This window comes from Sminthopsis crassicaudata, chromosome 6 (assembly GCF_048593235.1).
Source record: "Sminthopsis crassicaudata isolate SCR6 chromosome 6, ASM4859323v1, whole genome shotgun sequence".
NCBI classification, from domain to species: domain Eukaryota; kingdom Metazoa; phylum Chordata; class Mammalia; order Dasyuromorphia; family Dasyuridae; genus Sminthopsis; species Sminthopsis crassicaudata.
Window position 1 is genome coordinate 161,306,102 of NC_133622.1, and position 20,740 is coordinate 161,326,841.

At 34.7% G+C, this 20,740-nt stretch overlaps 1 protein-coding gene across 5 annotated transcripts in view; it reads right to left on the reverse strand.

Annotated features, from left to right (window-relative positions):
* Positions 1-8,553: 8,553 nt before the first annotated feature.
* LIN54 (lin-54 DREAM MuvB core complex component) overlaps positions 8,554-20,740 on the reverse strand; it is a 78,061-nt gene continuing 65,874 nt past the window's right edge. For all 5 annotated transcript variants that reach the window (XM_074275559.1, XM_074275557.1, XM_074275558.1 and 2 more), the window contains 2 exons: positions 18,916-19,118; positions 8,554-10,919 (listed from right to left, as the gene is read on the reverse strand). In XM_074275559.1, the coding sequence (XP_074131660.1) occupies positions 10,718-10,919; positions 18,916-19,118 (405 nt within the window). In that variant the 3' untranslated portion in view covers positions 8,554-10,717. The remainder of the gene's footprint in view (positions 10,920-18,915; positions 19,119-20,740) is intronic.

Consider the following 20,740-nt stretch of genomic DNA (forward strand, 5'->3'; position numbering starts at 1 on the left):
TTTCTTGACATCTTGACACCAATCTGAGAGGTATGAAGTGGTGCCTCAGAGTTGTCTTAATTTCCAAGAGTTTTTTTATACATTAATTTGATGTCCCTTTCTCCATCCTCATCCTTCTTGTCTCTGTGGTTTTGTGGCATGATAGACGGCCCCTTTCTCCAATGTAGTCTCATGCTTTGTCTCCCTTAACACGGCTTCTCCCCCGTCTGTCTCATGCTTTGTTAACCATTGTCCATCATCCATTCCTTTGGATATGTGAACCCCAAGTATCTATTCTAGGTCTTTTCCTATACTTTCTCTTGGTGAATTCCTGTGTGCTTAACCAGTGGTCCTCAAACTTTTTAAATAGGGGTCAGTTCACTGTTCCTCAGACTGTGGGAGGGCCGGACTACAATAAAAACAAAACCTCACACTCTGTCTCGGCCCCTCAGCCCATTGGCCATAACCCAGCCAGAGCATAAACATCCTCAGCTCTGCATCTGGCCCGGGCTGTAGTTTGAGAACCCTTGGCTTAAGCATTCAATGATCATCTCTATACAGAAAACTTGTATATCTTCATATCCAGATCTTACTTCTCCTACATTCTAGTTTCTTTGATGATGTTTAGATTTTGGGGTTCCCAGTCAGGGAAGCAAATGATAAAATTTCAATTCAGGGAACCAAAATGAGATCAGGGTTCCTGGTGGTCAGGGATAAGATTAGCAGCAGGTTCAGGGAACCAAATGAAGAGGTTTTGCTCCCCTAAACCCCCTTAGGATTTGGCACATGGGTAGGGAGTTTGGGGAACCCCCTTCTGGCAGTGCAGAGATCTGTCATAAAAGAATTGATGAACCCTGAAAAGCTAGACTGATAAAAAAAAAAAAAAAGTTTATTATAGGCATTTGGAAGTCAGCCTTTGCTATGCATGAATAGAAAGGGTAAATTCTTTAGTGGCAAAGTCCGGACAAAGAAGTGAAGTTTCTAATGGAGAAATCCCAACAGAGAGATGTAAAGTCTTGTTAGGGAAATAGGTGAGGGAGATAAAGAGAGAGCAACTCTGAAAGAGAATATTCCAGGAGGCAGAGTTTGCTATGCCAGTAAGAAAGAGTTTCCTTGGTGTGGCATATTAGGTCCTTTGCAAGGACTGAGCCCCAGGTTTTCATTTTTTATAAGGAAATCTGAGACAGAAGTTTCAATTGAATGAGATTACCTCATTGCTGTCACTGCCCCCAGGCCTAGATGACATCACTGACTGGGAGTTGTTTTGAGCCAACAATAGGGGTAGAAAATCTTGGAATTGAATACTTCAACTAGTCCCACCAAGATAAACCATTTTATCTTGGTTCCTTGGGGTGGATATCACAGAGGAGGATTCAAGGAGAATTTCTCCTTGAAGAAGCTTTCAGAGAGTTTCGGGGTTCTTTCATCATCCTTATCAGCAACTAAATGATCAGATTATGGGGATAGTAATCAAATTTTCCCCTAGATTAGACCCTTTTGGAAAGCTTTGTTTTAGGAGCACTTGTCCTTAGTCTGTCCTTGAAATGCCACAATAGGGAGCCAAAATGGAGGAGAAGGCATACGTGACTCTTTAAGTTCCTCTCATGCCCTCACTTACCAATCTTTGAATTCAGCCTCAAAAATAGCTCTTGATTGGTGAAATTCAGGAAGATTAAAGGTACAATGACTTACCGGCCAAAGATAATCTGGAAGACCTCCAAAGCAGGTTTGTTCTGAGGGGCAGGAAGAGACCAGCGGCAGGCAGGGAGATAGGAAAGACTGGCATCCTGAGTGGACCAGGGACAGGGGTAGCCTCTGTGGCTAGAAGAATAGTGGAAACAACTCTGCTATAGGCTGACTACTTTGCCTTGATTGTAAAGCAGTGGACCAGCAGAGAGATTAGAGCCAGAGGTACAGGGTACTCTAAAAACACCAGAACCTAACAGGATCTAACGATACCTCCCAAAAAACCGGAAGTGACTCAGCATAGACCAGCACAACTGTGCAGCTGTACACTAAAGCACGGCCAGGGCAGCTGCAAATCTACAAGGCAGGAGGATGCGGCCTGGGGCAGCCTCTAATCTGCATTGGGGAGGGGTGAGGGACTCAGCCTGGGGCTACAGAACTTCCACAGCCGGACTGTGCTTTTGGTGCAGAGACACTTCCAGTCTGTGCAGGGCTATTTGCTGGTCAGCTGCGAATATCCACAGCCCCACAGCAGGCTTTGGATTAGGATAGTGACACTTTCACTGCTCAGCCTCTTGCCTCAGGGCAGTCATTAATCCACACAGTGGGGTTCTTCACAGGGCACCCCCGGGCTGGTCTTGCAGGCCTGAGTCATTTCCTTTGGGGAACTATTTCCCAGAGCACTCATGCACCTGGCCACTCTTTGTAGCTGGTTGACAGGCCGTCCATATACCTATCCCTGTTTTGCAGAGGAAGCTGGTAGCCTTCTGACCCTGAGAGCAGACCCTACAGGCTTTTAAAAATGAGTAAAAAAATTAAAAGGACGATTGATAGCTTCTATACAGAAAGAGAGCAGGTTTTCAACCCCGAGGAGACTAATAGCAGTCAGTCTTCAGACAATTGTTGGTCCTCAACACAAAAGGCTCTCCTAGAAGAGACTATTAAAAACCTTAAAAGAGAGCTAGAAGAAAAATGGGGAAAGGAAAGAGAAGCTATGCAAGAAAGTAACAACTTCCTTAAATGTGAATTGGAACAGGTAAAAAACTACCAGGAAAGTAGGATTTGTGAATTAGAAAAAGAAAATAACTCACTAAAGAAAAAAAAAAAATTAATGAAATGGAAAAAAATTCCATAGAGCAAAACAAGTCTTTTAAAAACTCAATTGGACATATACAAAAAGAGTTCACACTGCAAAGGACAGTGGTCAAAGATACACTGTTGGGTCTAGGACAGACTAGTAATTGTAACTGCCAGGAGAGCACGTTACAAATGGCGCCCAACGTGGACGCATCAGGAATTATCAGGTTTTGAAAATATTTAATATTCAGAATTAAGATTCTGAAAGATCCGGTAGAAACGCCACTTAGGAGGGAAGGCAGAGAATTAATATGGACCCAGGTAACTCTGGGATCAGGCTGAAGGACACAGCTGAACATAATGCTTATACAAAGAGGTTAAAGAGCCAGATGGAAGATCTTTTAACAAAGATCACCACTGAAGAACAGCAGGAAGCTTGTAATCAAGCTCCCAGAAGGTTATCCCCACACCCAGTAAATATAGCTCGGAGAGGGAGCAACCTAGAGCTAATGCGTATGTATGACAGTATAAAATGCCACAGCAAGAGTTGCTGGAATTGCAGGTTAAACTACAGATTGAGCTAGAGAAAGAAGAAAAAGCTAGGTTACTACAGATAGAACAGGAAGAGTTCAAACCAGTGGCTGAAACTAAGGAAGGAAATAAACGAACCACATGGACTAAAGTTGTAGAAATTCTTCTTAGCGTTTTGTTGGTTTACCTTGTGTATTGTTGTTTTAAGGAATTTATCAATTACTCTTCCATTGAGAAGAGGTTTAGTTCTTTTTATGTGCAAAGCTCAGGTTGGATTTTAAATCAGCCTTTGGGGAATTTCAAATTCAAAAAAAGCTAATGAAGAAAATAACATTAAAAATCAGAACTGAACAAATAGAAAATAATGATTCCTTGAGACATCAAGAATCAATCAAGTAAAACCAAAAAAATTTAAAAATAGAAAAAAATATTACGTATCTACTTGGAAAAACAACAGACCTGGAAAATAGATCTAAGAGAGATAATCTGAGGATTATTGGACTTCCAGAAAATTATGATGAAAAAAAGAGCCTAGATACTATTTTACAGGAAATCATCAAAAAGAACTGCCCAGAAGTAACAGAACCAGAAGGGAAAATAGGCATTGAAAGAATTTATCGAACACCTTCTGAAAAAGACCCTTAAAAAAACACTCCACAGAATATTGTGGCCAAATTTCAGAACTATCAGACTAAGGAAAAAATATTACAAGCAGCCAGGAAAAAACAATTCAAATACTGAGGTGCCACAATAAGAGTCACTCAAGATCTGGCTGCCTCCACATTAAAGGATTGAAGGGTCCAGAATCTGATATTCCAAAAGGCAAAAGAACTTGGAATGCCACCAAGAATAAACTACCCAGCTAAACTGAGCATTTTCTTGGACATTTAGTGAAACAGATGAATTTAATTTGTTTCTAAGGAAAAAAACAGATCTAAACAAAAAGTTTGATCTCCAACCAAGAGAAGCAGAAAAAGGTAAAAGGATTTCTTGAGAACTATATTTTTGGGTTTGCATGAAGTCCACATGTATAATTTGATTTTGCTGATAAAAAAGGGAAATAGAAATGGAAAGGGGATAGTATCAGAAACCTAATCAGCAGACTGGCTAAACCATGTTGAGGGTAAATGACAGGTCTCAAACCCATCAATGAATTAGGAGGATGCTTACTCCAATTATGTGAAGATTTTCCCAGAAGAATGGATGGATAAGAACAATTTGTTCCAATGGCCTTGAAGGCCACTGAAGCAGGTGCTGTGATGCTATTAGAGTTTGGTCAGATATCAAGGACACCAACATCATCCACTTCGTCCTGAGCCATGCCTAGTCATCTTGTCCTTTTACTGGACTTGAATGACTGGAAAAGAGCAAGGGTAATGATTTTGTAAAAATCTGCCTCACTTAAATCCAATTCACTCAAAAGTTGACATCACCTATGATATCACTGGTCATCTTCGAAAATGAAGGACAAGCAACACAGGACGACAGTGAACAGACATTTTTCCCAGATCATTCCATCTTAGTGAAGAAGGGACCCTGAAATTCTAAAAATCCTTGATGGAGAAAATCTCCTTCTCAGTGAGAGACCCCATCCAAGGGAAACAAGACAATTTCCTTCTATTATCTAGATGGGGCTGATTTTAGTCCTTAGGAAAAGAATTCCAACTCTATTCAAGAAACTCATTCTATTCAAATTCCAGCTTAAGCTGAAACCCAGCTAGTAGATAGTCAACTTGGGATTCCACCCACTAGTCCTCTTCAGCTTGTAGCCAAAGCTCCTATTATAAAAGAGCCAAACTAAAATCCTCTCTTTGCAGAGGTTCCAAACATGCCATGCTATGGCAAGTACACCTCTGCCCACTGGAATAATATTCTTTTCCAGTGTTATCCTCTCTTTACCCTCACCTATTTCCCTATCCAGACTTTATGCCTCTCTGCCAGGATTTCTAACCTTACTTCCCAATCCCTATAATAAACCTCTTTTATCAGTCTAGGTTTTCGGGTCTATAAATTCCTTTACAGAGAATCTCTGTGCCACTAGAAGAGAGTTCCCCAAAACTTGCACCGAATCACAAGGGGGCACAGGGGAGCATAACCTGTCCATTTGGCTCCCTGAACCCCGAACCTGCCATTAGACCTTATTTAACTATCTAACCACCAGAAACCCTAATCTCATTTTGGTTCCCTAAATCCAGACCTTATCATTTGGTTCCCTATTAAAGGGAACCCCAAAACCTAAACCTCATCATTAGAAGCATTGAAAATTTGCAGACCCTCAGAATGAGCTGGGAAAACATCAGAAGGTAAACATCTACAGCCAAAACCTCCAAAAAAAAATCTAGATTGGAGGCAAGGCCAGTAAGAATTAGAAGTTTAAAAAATGTATTTTTAATAAGAGCAAAAAAAAAATTTTTTTAAGTAGCTGAAGCAAAAAAGGATAAAAAAAGCCAAAGTTATTTTTTGTATGATGACAAAGAATTAGAAACTGATGAAATTCTCATCTAACTGGGGATAATAACAATGTGATGGAATGCTATTGTGCTCTAAGAAATGATGAACAAGGCTAGTTTCAGAAAAACCTGGTAAGTTTGGGAATGGGAAGAATGGGAAGTATACAGAATCAGGAGAATAACCTACACAGTAAAATAAATATTGTAAAGATAATCAGCTTTGAAAAACTAAGTAACTCTGACCAATACACTAGTCAGCTACAGTTCCAAAGGACTCATGATATGTATAACATATCAAATTGCTCACTATCTCAGAGAGGATGGAGAGGAGAAAGGGAGGGAAAGAATTTGGACCTCAAAAGCTTTAAAATTTTACAACTGAAAAAATGTTAAAGTTAGCAAAAAATGCATAAAAACATGATAAAAATGCTATCACCAGATGTAAATAAAAGCATATATTTTTCTTTTTTTTTGAACATGGCTTATGCAGAAATTTTACATATCTACATATTTTTACATAGCTATAATTTTAATAGGATGTTTTTCTTGTCTTATTGGTTGGGAATAGTATGGGAGAGAGATTTGGAATTGAAAAAGAGAATTAAAAAGTGTTTTGAAAAAAAATACAAAAATTAAAAAAAAAAGGAATTGAAACGGCAATTGTCAACTGAACTGAACCTATCTTTAACCTGAGGGTGAATTGTAGTAGAACAAAGCAGGCCAGAGACAAAGAGAATCAGAACATAAATAGAAGTTTAATTTCAAAGTGAGGAAAATGGCTTGCAAGCAATGACACATGCTGGAGCCCCACCCCTAGTAGAGGAGCCCAAGGCAGTGTGGAGAGTTCTCAACTTTTGCCAATGGCTTCCCAATGAGTAGTAGCCCTGACAGTGAAGAATAACAGCAATCTTTAAAAAAATGAAACTACGTTACGAAAATAAATTTACTTTATTTTATACTTGATAAAATTTAGATTACAGTTATAACTATGTGCTAATTTTAGAATAAACAATGAATCAAGTACTGAGCTTTTGGGATGTAATTTTTTTTTTTCTGACAAAATTGTATGATAGCAAGAAAAATAATTCTTTACTCCATGATTTTTGAAGAATTATAAAAAGGGTCTTTACCAAGCAGGATCACGGAAGACAAAATGGGAAAAAGGAAAATCTAAAAAGTGCACAAACAAAATCAATGCAGCTAAAATTAGAAAGGAAAAAAGTCTTTGATAAAGGTCTCATTTTCAATATATGTAAGGAACTGACTCAAATTTTTAAGAATAAGACCCATTCTCCAATTAATAAATATGCAAAAGCATATACACATAGTTTTTCTGAAAAAGAAATCCAAACTATCAATAAGCCACATATATATAAATTCTTCCAATAACTAATAGAAGCAACTATTAAGACAATTAAAGCAGTTCTGGGTTTAAATTTAAACCTGAACCGGCAAAGTTGACAAATAAATGACAAATGCTGGAAGAGATATGGAAAACAGATATATTAATGTATTATTAATGTAGTTGTGAACTGGTCTGGTCAATATGGATCTATGCCCCAGAAGTTATTAAATTATGCATACTATTTGACCTAGTGATACCACTAATAAAGTATGCCTCCTAGAAATAAAAGAAAAAGCAAAAGGACATATATGTATGAAAATGTTTCTATCAGCTCTTTTCCTATTGGCAAAGAACAGGAAACTATATTGGAAACTGAGGGAATACCCACATATGGCTGAGCAAATGATGGTGTATGGACACAATGGTACATCATTGTACTTGAGAAATAACAAAATGGATAGTTTAAAAAAAACAAACAAACCTGGGAACCTTTGTATGAACTAATTCAAAGTGAAATAAGCAGGACCAGAACAATTTATACAATAAAAATGACATCATAATGACAAAGATTCTAATGAACTCATGAAAAAGCTAGATACAGATTGAAAGTGTTTTTTGTCCATGAGCAATGTGGGAACTGGTTTTCCTTGATTTGGCAAGGTTAAAAAATAAAAGGGATTATTACTGTAAAAATCAAGACTTGAACCCAGTTTCACTGACTTTTTAATGCCATGCCAAGTTGCATTTGATTGAGTTATTATGATGTGTTTAATGTTGAAGTGCCAAATTAATTAAGATATATAGAATGATGCTATCAAATTCATTTAACAGTATTATGCAATGAAATTCTAAAAAGTTTTAAAATGTTTTCATAAAATACATCATTCAGGGAAAAATTTAGGAACTAAGTACCCTATTATATACACCTCAAAATCATTTGAACCATTATCTATCATCCCAAGCAGAATTATATATTGCTCCTTTAATTAAAGAAATTGGAAGAAAAGGTTCAGGAAAATAAAATTTATTAGGTAATTGTATATTTAGTGAATATGAAATAATTCTTAATAATGCAAGCTTTTAGCAGTGATTTGTCTTTTGTAGTTTCTGGCATGTTAAAATGTAAAAAATGTAAATTCTCTCAACTCTTTCACCATAAAGATATTGAGAAGATCTTGACACAAAGGGGCATCAAGAAAAAGGTACCTTTAAGGCTATTCACAGTTTAGAAAACACTAAAATTATGAAATTTTGTTGGGGGGAAAAAACCTAAATTAGATAATGACCATTATTTTCACAATCAACAATCTGATTTAAGGAACTGAGCAAAGTGACAAATTCTGACTTGTGGGCTAAAAAGAAAAAGCCAATTTTATTTTTAATGAATGTCAACTACATATATTAAAGCTGTCTTATTAAATTGCCAGATATAATAAAAATATAGTAATTTTAAAGAAACTAAAGAAAAATGCAAAATCAAAAAAATTTTTACAGAATAGTATAAATGTTTATTTTTCCTTATGATTTATCTTGCTGCTTTGTTTTTACAATATAGAAAAGTGTATTTTCTGAATAGCTCTAGTAAATATAAATGTATTCTTTTCTACTTTTGGATGTAAATAGAACTAGAAAATGATATACTCAGCCCACCCCAAATATTCTTTTAAAATAATTGAATGAATGTGATTATTAATATTGTTGAGCGATTTGATGCAAATGGCTAAATACAAAAGGAAAACATTTAGGAAGTACTATATGGGGAGGGAAAAATACTTTTGATAGCTTGTTGAAAAACCAGAGAAACTAAAAGCAATTGATTGCACCTTCAACTCTTTAGAAGAAAAACATTCTCAACAATGCCATCATACATAATCTACAATTATAAACCAAATTTCACAAACATTTTCTGCATACAGTATATATAAATACACATCACAAAGGTGCAATTAGAATTAAACACAGAATATGTACAAAATGAACACAGAAGTTTAGTTGTAGACAAAAATTACTGTAATCTTTTAAAAAATAACTTGATTAGGTATTATTTTATCCACTTACACTAATTACATTTATACAAATTTTAATTGAACATACTAGTTTGATGTGCTAAGAATAGCTATACTATCTACATTTAAAGTTACTGCACTGTTACTTTGAAAGTCCAAATAAGAAAAAGAAGATACTTTAATGAATAACGGATTTTCCTCTTAAGGATTATTTAATGTCTATCTTCTACCTGTTGAGTGGACATGCTCACACATATATGTAATGCACTTCACACATGCTACAAATTCCGTTGTAGGAAATATAACAATCATGTACATGTAATAATTACCAAGAAGGTAAGCTATCTAAAAAAATGGCTGAATTCCAACATGGTTATTTCTTTTTCATAAAACCTAGAGTTCTACTGAATTTAAATCCTTAAATAAAAAAAGGTTCTTGAGTTACAGAAAATGATTTTCATGTTTTTAATAATTCTATGAAAAAAATCAAGACCTTCAAGCATTATACTATCATCTCCTAGTGATAGATTTGGTTTGGGTAATTCTGATTCTTTACCAATGTACTGGCATCTTTGATAATAAAAAAAATACATATATCATATTACTTTTATCTTTTAAAAGAAACAAAAAATTGTGATAGCTTTGTTAGGAGGCACGCTTCTGTAAATCAAATCCGATTCACAGATCATTGTTCAAAAGGTTCTCTTTCCATTGAGAAAAAAACAAATGTTCAGATTTCACCAGTTCTTGCAGCTTTGATATCTAGATCGTTCAAACCCTCAGAAAAAGACACACTTGATAAATACATATAAATATGATTACTTTGTGACATTAACAGATGTTTACTTTTAATCATGTCTAGTATTTCCATTTTAATATCTAGGAAACTTTCTGACCCTTTATTCTTGTTTTAAATCTATACCACCACTTTGAAAAACAAACTAGAGAAATCTCAGAGCACTTGTTAATCAGTCCCATTATACAGAAATATATTACCCGTCCTCGGATATTTAGCTTACAATTTTTATTAATACATTATAAGATCTTTTTAAAAACAAAATAATATTCATTTTAAAAGCTGTGCCTGTGGATTATTCTTCTTCTTATACTTAGAAAGTGGCAAAAGGGCATTATTCCACTTTTCATCCTATAGTTGATTTTTAAAAGGTAGCACTGACTTTTCTGTAACAAAATATTTCTTGAGTATTTTTCTTCAGAATTGGTTTACATGTATATATTTTCTAAGATCAAGCCTTTAACCAAATAAGTATTTCTCACCAACATTTCTTCAACTTCCACTTGAATAAAGTAATACAAGGCTTTCCACCATAAATAACAGATAATTTATAAATGCTCTTCAGGTAAAAGAATCAGAATGACAGGCAATCTAATTCTAAGAAACTTAAGCAAATAAATTCAAAAGCAAAACAACACAAGAATAATTCAAATTCAGAGTTCTAAGTAGATTTACCTAATTTAAAAGAACTAATTCCTCATTAAAAATGTCTTCTTTTTCAATATTATGAATCCTAGCTTTTTTTAAAACAAGCACTGAATTCACAATGCAGTCAAGTCACTTCACTCTGAGTGTCCCTTTGCCTTAAGTGTTCCTCACTGTTCATTTTTCAGTTTTTGTGCAAGAGTTAGCAATTCATGGCACAAGGGTCACTCTTGGCTTTTCCTGCAGAGTTGATAACTCTCATTAAGCACCGTCCAAACTCCTCCAGGATCATCCTCTCAGCTGCTGCTTTTGACTTCCCTTTCTTGTCTGCTTGCTCAGCCTGGGCAAGAAGACAGTTACATGTTGCTTCTGCTACTTCCTTGGTCACAAATGTAAATGGTAATCTGAAAGGGTAATAAACATATCATTCAATAATGACATATAATGTGGCTGGTCTAACACTTGACTAAAATTTTCTTTTAATAAAACTGTACTTCATCAGAACAATAAACAAATGCTTCTGAAGTAACTTGTGAATTAAAGATCAAATGATATTAAGCATTAGAAACTAATATTTCACATATGAAAACTGGTGATTCATGTATGATTAATTTATTTTTTAATTGCTATTCTCCAAATGGCACTGAGATCATAAATGATAAGTTACATTTATCTCTTGATAGAATCACTAATTTTGGAGAGAAGGCTGGTGGAGAAAGAACAGGTACTTAAAACAAGTATTTGCTAAAAGATAAGTTTATTATAACAATTTCAGATTTTGAAAAATCCTCATATTGAAAAAGTCCTTTAAATTGTAAAAGCAAAAAAACATTTAGGAATATAACAATTTTTTTTGGGGGGGGGTCAAAATATCTCAAAGTGGGAAAAGCTTTACATGTTTTAGTGTCTTTTCTTTATGAATTAAAAATTCTAACCCAGAAAAAAATGGAAGCTGCTTTGCAAACAGACCTCCACCACCTATTAAGGCTTCATTAAACACTGGCCTTTACTAAAAGTATTTTCCATCACATTCAGACACATATTCATCTGTTTCTAAACTATTCTTGAGGCTAAATATAGGCTACCAAATACTTAGTACAGTGTGTGGCATACAGTAGGAGCTTAGTGTTGACTGAAATGAGTTCGATACATAACCACAATTCTTAAATACAGGCTACCTGCTGAAAAGCAATGTAGAACCCAATTCATCCTTCAAAGCCAACACTTACCATTGGACAATGGTAAGAGATACAATGAAAGTTAGTGATGGGAAAAGGGTAATAATCTGCAAATTAGGTTTAATTCATTTAGTTTTTTTTCTTTTTCTTAATTGTTATTTTTTTATTATAGCTTTTTATTTACAAGATATATGCAAAATCTTTTGTTCCAATTTTTCCCCTCCTTTCCCCCATCCTCTTTCCCAGATGGCAGGTTGACCAATACATGTTAAATATGTTAAATACAATATATGTATACATAATGCATTTAATTCTAATGGAAGACTTAATTATGTTTCTAAATCACTTTAAATTAGAAAGTACTAATAATATATAAATTACTTGTTATAATTATGGGCAATGAAATGTTTTGTTAAAAACTTAATACTATCTGGCAAGGAACTGGAAACTGAGTAGATGCCCATCAGTTGGGGAATGGCTGAATAAGTCACGGTATATGAAGGCGATGGAATTATTGTTATTCTAAATGAAATAACAAGTAGGCTGATTTCAGAAAAGCCAGGAAAATTTACATGAGCTGATGCTAAATGAAGTGAGTAGAACCAAGAGTAACAAGCTAATATGTTGATCAACTCTGATGATGGCTCTTTTCAACAATGAAGTAATTCAAGGCAATTCCAATAGACTTGTGATAGAAAGAGCCATCAGCATCCAGAGAGAGAAATATGGAAATTGAATATGGATCAAAGTATAATATTTTCACCTTTTTGTTGCTGTTTGTTTGCTTTTGTTTTCCTCCCATTCCCTACCCCACTTGATCTAATTTTTTTTGTGTGTGCAGCTTGATAAATGTGGAAATATATTCAGAAGAATTGATATGTTTAATCTATATTGGATTATTCATTATCTGGGGGAGGGAAGAGGTAGGGAGAAAAATTTGGAATACTAAGTTGTGCAAGGATAGATGTTGAAAACTATTTTTGCATTGTATTTATGTTGAAAAATAAAAAGCAATTTAAAAAAAAGTGTCAATAAAATTTTATTTTATAAAAGAAAAAAACAACACAAAACTCATAACATTATGAGTACACAAATTATTTTTTTCTATTTGGGATTTTAATTTTTTATTTTTTTGAGCATGACAATAGTTCTAGAGATGTTCTGCTTGTAATCTCCTTTTGAACATCCTTTTGTTCTCTTTTATTTTTTTAATATTAATAACTTTATTTTTCAAAGCCTGGTTAATCGTTGGTTTTCTGGAGTCATGTTGGGTCATTATGTTAGAGTTCTTAAGTTTTTCAAATTTGTCTTTTTTCACAAAGTTGAAGTCACTATAAAATTGTTCTCCTGATTCAGTTCACTTCACTCTCAGTTTGTATAGGTCCTTCCGGATTTCTATAAATCTATTCCTTTCATATTTCTTGCCATTTAATAATCCATTAAATTCAAATACTATAATTTGTTCAGTGATTCCCTAATTGATGGACACCCACTTTTTTGCAGTCTTTGTTACTACATTAAAAACATGATACTATAAATATTTTTCTACATATTGGTCATTTCTATCCTTTAAAAAATCTCTTTGGATTTATGTCTAGTAGTAGCAAGAAGAGACCAGGTTATTAAAAGCTGGATATATCAAACAAGGAAGTTTATACTTCAGGTTAATAGGGAGACACTGGAGCACAATGAGTGGGGAAGGAGTGGCATATGTAATAGTCAAATCTATAAATTTCAAAGCAAAGCAGAAGGGCTGTTATTAGGAAGAAACTTGAGGCTGGGAGACTTAATAATCAAAGGAAAAAGTGATGAAGGTCTGAATTAAGGTTATGGAAATGAATGGAAAGACATTTATTCCTGATTTTTAATGCTTAAAGAAACAAGTATTGCATTTGTCAAAAGCTTTTCCTACATTTGTTGACATAATAACACAATTTTTACTATTTTTGTTTTTGCCATGAAAAACCTTTTCCTAACACTGAACACTGGCTATAAATCCATCTGATCACTTTATAATCTTTTTATTATGTTAGTATATTCTCTTGGGTAATATTTATTAGATTTTTATGGATATTATATGGATAATATTGAAATAAATATTATTTACTGCTTTTGCATTCATACCCATTAGAAATATTGATTTATGTTTTGTTCAGCTTTATGTTACTTGCCTATATCTAAAAGACCACCTTTCCTTCATAGGAAAAAAATTTGATAGCATTCTTTTGTCATTTTTGCAAACACTTTGTGTAGTATTAACACTAATTTCTCACTGGATATTTGATTGGATTCAATCCCATCCAGGTTTTGTTCTTCCTTTACCTTGATTTATGCCAAAGGGATTTTCCTATAACATGTTAAGCTTTTTCTGAGATTGGTCTCACTTTTCAATTTCTCCTGTCATATATCTAAACATTTTATATTTGTTTTTGTTTGCATGTTTTGCTGAGGCAAATGGGGTTAAGTGACTTGCCCAAGGTCACACAGCTAGGAAGTGTTAAGTGTCTGAGATCAAATTTGAACTCTGGTCTTCCTGAATTCAGGGCTGGTGCTCTATCCACTGCGCCACCTAGCCGCCCCTGGTTTATATATTCTTTAGTGTTACATTAACACCTTCCAGGGTTAATGCATAGTTCATACTCTGACATTTCAATTCACCTTAACTAGCAATCGTAACAGGGTCATCAATAACAGAAATTATCAATAGCAAAGGTTTTTGTCAAAATAAAGTTGTAAATAACAGTTGTGATACCTTGTTGCTGTCACATACATTCTCCATCAGGCTTATTCCAAGTATGTCTTTCAAAAATTGTTAAGAGAGCCAATAGTTTGAATGGCTGGCATTGAGAGAGCAGGTCTTAAGTAATACCTGGATTGGACTTTCACATGTTTATGGACTTATTTAATACTGGCCTTCTACAAGAACTGTCTGGAATATTACTTATGCTCTAATTGCTATTCTTATGTTTAGTAAAGTTTTTCTGATTTATTGCTTTGATAGCTTAAAAAACAAAATAAGCATTACATGACCAATTCTTTGATCTATTCTTTCTCTATCCTACTGAATGAAAGTATTATATGTTTAGATATAAAATTTGCCTTAAATTGAAGCATTGTCTGCATCTGGAGAATTCTGTAAGGGAAAAATTTTGTTAGATTGCCAAACTGTAGCAATTTTCTTGGATGAAATTGTCTTTTAAAAAAAAAAATATTCCTTTTTTGATCTAACTAGTTCTTTTGGATTTGTCTCCAGTTAAGTCTGAATGCTTCTTCAAAGGCCATTAATGGCTCACAATTTTTAGTTTTATAAAAGTGGATTGGAAATCACCCCCCCCTTCCTTGTTATTGATTAACTAAGCTAAGAAAAAGTCTGAGTTAATGGACCTTTCATATATATTTAAATCAGTTCTAAAAAGTTTTGAAATTAGAATGATATTACATGAGAATAATATTTAGATAGGTGAAGGAAACTTGGCTATATTTCAGGTCTAGTCTATAAATCATCAATGAGTTAAGATAGGATTAATCTGAGAAGCTGGAGAAAGAACGGCTTTCCAGAACAATTCCAAGGGTATGCCGGGGATGGAAGAGAAAGAATAAGGAAAGGCATTAGTCTGGCCCTTAGACCTCTTTTCCTCCCTCCTTCTCTGTGGTCAGGATGAGCTTTGTGAATTAGAAAGGATGCAAAGAAAGATTATGGTGTACCAGTGGCATCCCAGTGTTAGTTGGTTGATGAGAGTGTTTGATTTCTAAGCCAAGAACACATTGGGTGTGTTCATCATGCTTTAAGGAGAACTCGAGCACACTAGGATGGCAGAAAAGGTTTATCCAATGATCCCACTCTAGACTTTGTATATACTTGAGGGAATATGACAGACTTTTTGGGGGAATATGATGGACATATTATACCAGCTGTTCTGTTACTTTAGCTACTTAAGGTTGGCTAAAATGTTTCTTAACTGATAATGCTGGCAGGATGCAGAATGGGGAAGAGAAGCTGGGAATAGAGAAGATCTTTTAAACTGTTTTGGTGGCACAGATCTTCTTTGGCAGTCTGGTGAAGCCTATGGACTCCTTCTGAAAATCATGTTTTTAAATTTATCAAATAAGAAACAGATAGATGAAACAGTGAACTTGCCTCAGTACTCAGTACACAGCATAGATGTTGTCTGTTTTAGGACTTTATTTTAACTCCATGTGTTATATGTTAAGCAATATACTATTGGCTTCTGCTTTTTTATCCATTCTGTTCCCTCCTTCTTATGAATGTACTCTGCATGTGTTTTGAATCCCATCTTGCCCTTTTCCTCAGACTTTAGCATTGATCCCTTCCTTCTCTCTTCTAATATCCAGGCTTTCCCTATCAACTGCTTTCTTTCTGAGTGCTTACAAACATGGCCAAACTTCCTCTGTTTAAAAAGCCCCTCCTCACTCCCTTCAAACTACTGTCCTATTTTGGGGGGAACTGGAAGGAGGCATGTCAAATTCTTCAGAAAAAATCTTGTTTATATTCACAGTGCATCCTGCCTTTCTCCTATCTCTCACTCTCAACTCTTTTCAACCTGTCTTCTGACATTCCTAAAACAAAGCAGTTCTATTTAAATTACCAATGATTTCTTAATTACCAAATCAAACAGCTTTTCCTCAACCCCTAAACTCCTTTACGTCTCTAAAGCATTCAAATAACATTGATCACTCTGTTGTCTCTTAGTTTTCAAAAGATTAATTCTCCAGGTTCTCTTAATCTATTTATACTCCTCTCCCTAGCATATATGCTGATTCATCTTGCAGATCAAGAATCCTAATTGTGTATGCCCACAAGACTCTGGCCTAGACTTCTACACTCTTTTCATGCTAATTTCATCAATTTCCACAACTTTATCTTCTTCTCTAAGTGGATGCAAAGATCTAGATTCAGCTTCAGTTTCTCCAATGAACTTTATCCCCACATTACCATGTGCCTATTAGACATTTCAAACTAGATGGCTTAGGGACATTGCAAACTCAGTATGTCAAATACAGAATTATTTCTCCTCTGTTTCCCCTATGTCTGCAAAAGGCATCATCTTTCTTCTCAAGTCCTAAGTTTTTAATCTCAGTATTATCCTTGACCCTTATGCCCACTTGGTTGCCTTGCTGTTTTTAGCACCACACAACTGTCCCATACAGCTACTACCTTCATGCAGGCCCTCCTCACCTCAGACCCAAATGAGTGCAAGAGCCTCCTAATTGATCTCTATGCCTTAAAATCACTCCCCACTCTAGTCCATTCTTCACACAAAGTGATGTTCCTTAAGTAGAGATCTGATCAGTTCATGCTCCTTTTTAATAAATGATAGTATCTCTAGGACTTAATATAAACAACTGTTTAGCGTCACAATCTTGCCCAACTTATCATTCTAGTTTCATTGAACATTTATTTTTCACCCTCCCACACTCTCATGACCCAATGAAACAGGCCTCTTTTTTTCTGGAGGTACATATTGTCTCTTCCTAATATCAGACTGTGAGCTCTTAGAGAGCAGGGACTGTCTTTTTACATCCCTAGAACTCAGTGCCTAGCAAGTATTGAATATATGTTTATTGATGCCTTTCCTAATATCCCAACTACTCCCTTTTATTTACTTTCTTTGTGTAATTCGCTGTATTTCTATTCTGAACATCTATTTAGTTTAACATCTGGCACACAGTAAATACTTCATAAGTACTTGTTGACTGGTTATCCCATTCATATTGAAAATTATGGCAATTAATCAATGTTTTCCTCTATCCTATAGTCTTTTTATATCCTTCCCACCTCATTATTAAAAAAAAAAAAAAAAGTGGCAGAAAAGAAGAAACGTTATCAATATTAGGAAGTTATGATGGAAACATCTTGCTTCCACTAAAAGCTTTATACTTTCTTTCCTATTAAATTAAAATCCTGCTTCGGAACTGGCTTATTTTGTCTGTGCCTATTTCTTCTCTGATCCTATCCTCTCTCCCTTTTGCCCAGCTTCCTTTATGCCTATTGTTTTTTTATGCCATTTGTTTCCCTATTGAGCTCCACATGATTTTACACTAAATTTTTTGGACTTCCTTATCTACATGAACACTTTCTTTGGTCAACTTAAGAGTGAAGTTCATGTGTTGTTTGGTTCGCCTTCCCTACATGTTTAAATATTTGTCATCACTCACTCTAAATATGCAAAATGAGCATTAAAAAAAAAAAAAAAGTAAGCTTTCCCTTATTCCCCATTTCTTTTTTAATGTACTGCTTTTTTCCCCTTCCCTTTCTTCTTCTCTGAAGACTATCAAAACCAAACAAAATTATTTCTAGGCTTTGTGTCTTATTTAATTTTCCCTGTGGCCTTTGAGGAATTACAATTCCCAAGACACACTTGTCTTTTCTTGCCCTATTAGGAAGCACTTTTTGCCTAACCCTCTCCAAATGTTCAAACAAATTTAACTTTGTAGGTTTCTCTTGATTCTTATGTATATATTTCAAAATTCCTATTCAGTTACTGTCTTTTGCTAAAGAACGCTTATTGAAAGACAAAATAAAAGCTGATTCTTGGATGTGGGTCTAAGATTTTCTCTCATCTTATATAATCGTTGATTTGTTCCTTGGTTTTTAAACAATTAGGGGAGAAGGGGAAGTTGCCTGTGATCTATATTTTTTGGACCTGCATGTCCTGGATTTTTACCATAACAATTCTGCGACTTACCACTCTAAGGTTTATTCCAGGTTTCTTTCTATTTTTTCTTTTGCCTAATACATCTATATCTACATACAGACAGAAGTAGATATATGGCAAATTTTAATTATGCTTCCTTTTTGTTTGGTCAAGGAAATTCAGTGATTCTTAACCACTCTTGTTATCTATATAAGTTGTTTTTGATAGTACGTACAATGTCTTACATTTTCTTAGGCAGTTAAGGAGCAAAGTAGAGTGTTGGGCCTAGAGTCAGGAGGATCCAAATTCAAATCTATCCTCAAATGCTTGCTAGCTGTATTACCATGGACAAGTCAATCAACCTCTGTCTGCTTTACTTTCCTCAACTGTTAAAATGGAGACAAAAACAGCATCTACATCTCATGGCTCATGTGAGAATCAAATGAGATAATGTTTGTAAAGTACTCAGCACAGTGCATTTAAATGCTTCTTTTCTTCCTTCCTTATTGGGTTACTATATTCAAGTAACTTCAAGTTAGGTATAAAAGAAGAAACATTTAACTTACTTTCCTCCTCCACTAGTTAAGGCAGGTGTTGGTCTAGTTAGCAGGTCTGAAATTTGAGAGGATAACTTTGTCTTTGCTGCTGTCTGCTGTTGTACTCTTACTTCAGCTGCATCTGCCAAGTGCATTAATGTTTTTCGTTCTGGGCTTTCTTCAAAATTCTTACATCCAATACATTTGCATATTGAGGAACACATTATTTTTGCCTAAAAGATCAAATAAAGAAAGGTTAAAGACATATCATTAATTTTACAGAAATAAAAAATTGGTAAATAGGATTATGTTAGACTCTCCTAAGGAAATGGTTAATTAAACAATCAGATATTTATTTCAATCTACTTATACAGATATTTCCCAATTTGTATTTAAGGTACAAATGTTGGGTGAGCTATCCAGGCCATAAGAACTGTTTCCTGAGTCACTGTCTCAGACATTTACAGATGTGTAACCCTAGGCAAGTTACTGAACCTCTCCAGAAAAATCTCAAAAGAGAATCAAGGTAGCAAGGGGGCATGACAGATGAAAATAACACCAGGAGGGGAACAGCAACAAACAAAACAAATTTTTTTTTATCTGCAAGATGGGAGTAAAAGGAAAAAAAGAAAAGAAAAGAACCAGAATCTGAACTGGTAACCAGGAATTGCCTTTTAGACAGCTTTGATCAATACGAGTGATCAACCATCCTTCTGGAGGTGTGAGGATGAAAAATGTTACCCACCTCCTCAAAGGAAAGAGACTGACACAAAATTTAAGAAAGACACATACAATTTTGGATTTGCTTTACTTAAATGTGTTTATGTTACAAGAAAACTGTCTCTCCCCTACCTCCTGTTTGTCTTCAATGGGAACTAGAGAGACCTGCATCTAAGGGAGACATTCCAGAGAAGTAGTATTGTAGGCTATTCTAAGCAAGAAGCAAGTTTAGAAGCAGCACCTGTGTGGTTCTGACTGCAGAAACCATGGGGATCTCACCTCTAGTACCTAGCCCAAGCTAATGCCTGCAGTGGAATATCTACTCCGGAATCACAAATTATTCCTCAGCATTCTTGTACCTGTGAATCAACAATCTTCCAGTTACTTTTAATGGCTAAATACAAGACTAGTCACCTGGACTTCCAAATAAGGCAAGTCCATAGAAGTGTGGTTCAAACTCAAATCCAGGACTATGCAGAACTAGATCAGAAGCCCAACAATCAAATTTGACACTGGATCAGACCACTCTGTAGAAACAAAGATAGAGGCCCCCAATCTGAACTGTCCCTAAGATCCTGAAATAATACAACACTTAATACCCTAAAAAAATAGCAGCAGGACTAACTTTCAGAATTGGGCACTTGAAAATAAAGTTTAAATTTAGGAATTAAAATGGAAGAATGAGCAAACAAAGTAGAATTCTGCTACCAAAAACTCTTATGCTGATAGGAATATTCAAGATACAAACTAGAAGAAGAGAATAACTCTAAAACATCTATAAGCAATGTCTCAAGACGGAACACAATTTCAGTACAGGTCCAGTTAGAATTCCTGCAAGAGTATAATGCATGAGGTTTTGTTCCCTTCCCCCTCCAAGGAGTTTAAAATGACTTTATAAATGAAATGAATATACAAAAGAGAATTAAAGTAAGTTCAGACAGAAACAAAGATAAGTAGAACATTTCTGGAAGTACTATGTATAATATTAATATATTTTTGAAAAGTAGTATGAAATGAAGATCCAAAGTTTATATAACTTTTATATCATATTTTATATGTATATTTTTTTATGTATATTTTATATGTATATTTTATATGTATATTTTTATATGTATATTTTATATATATATATTTT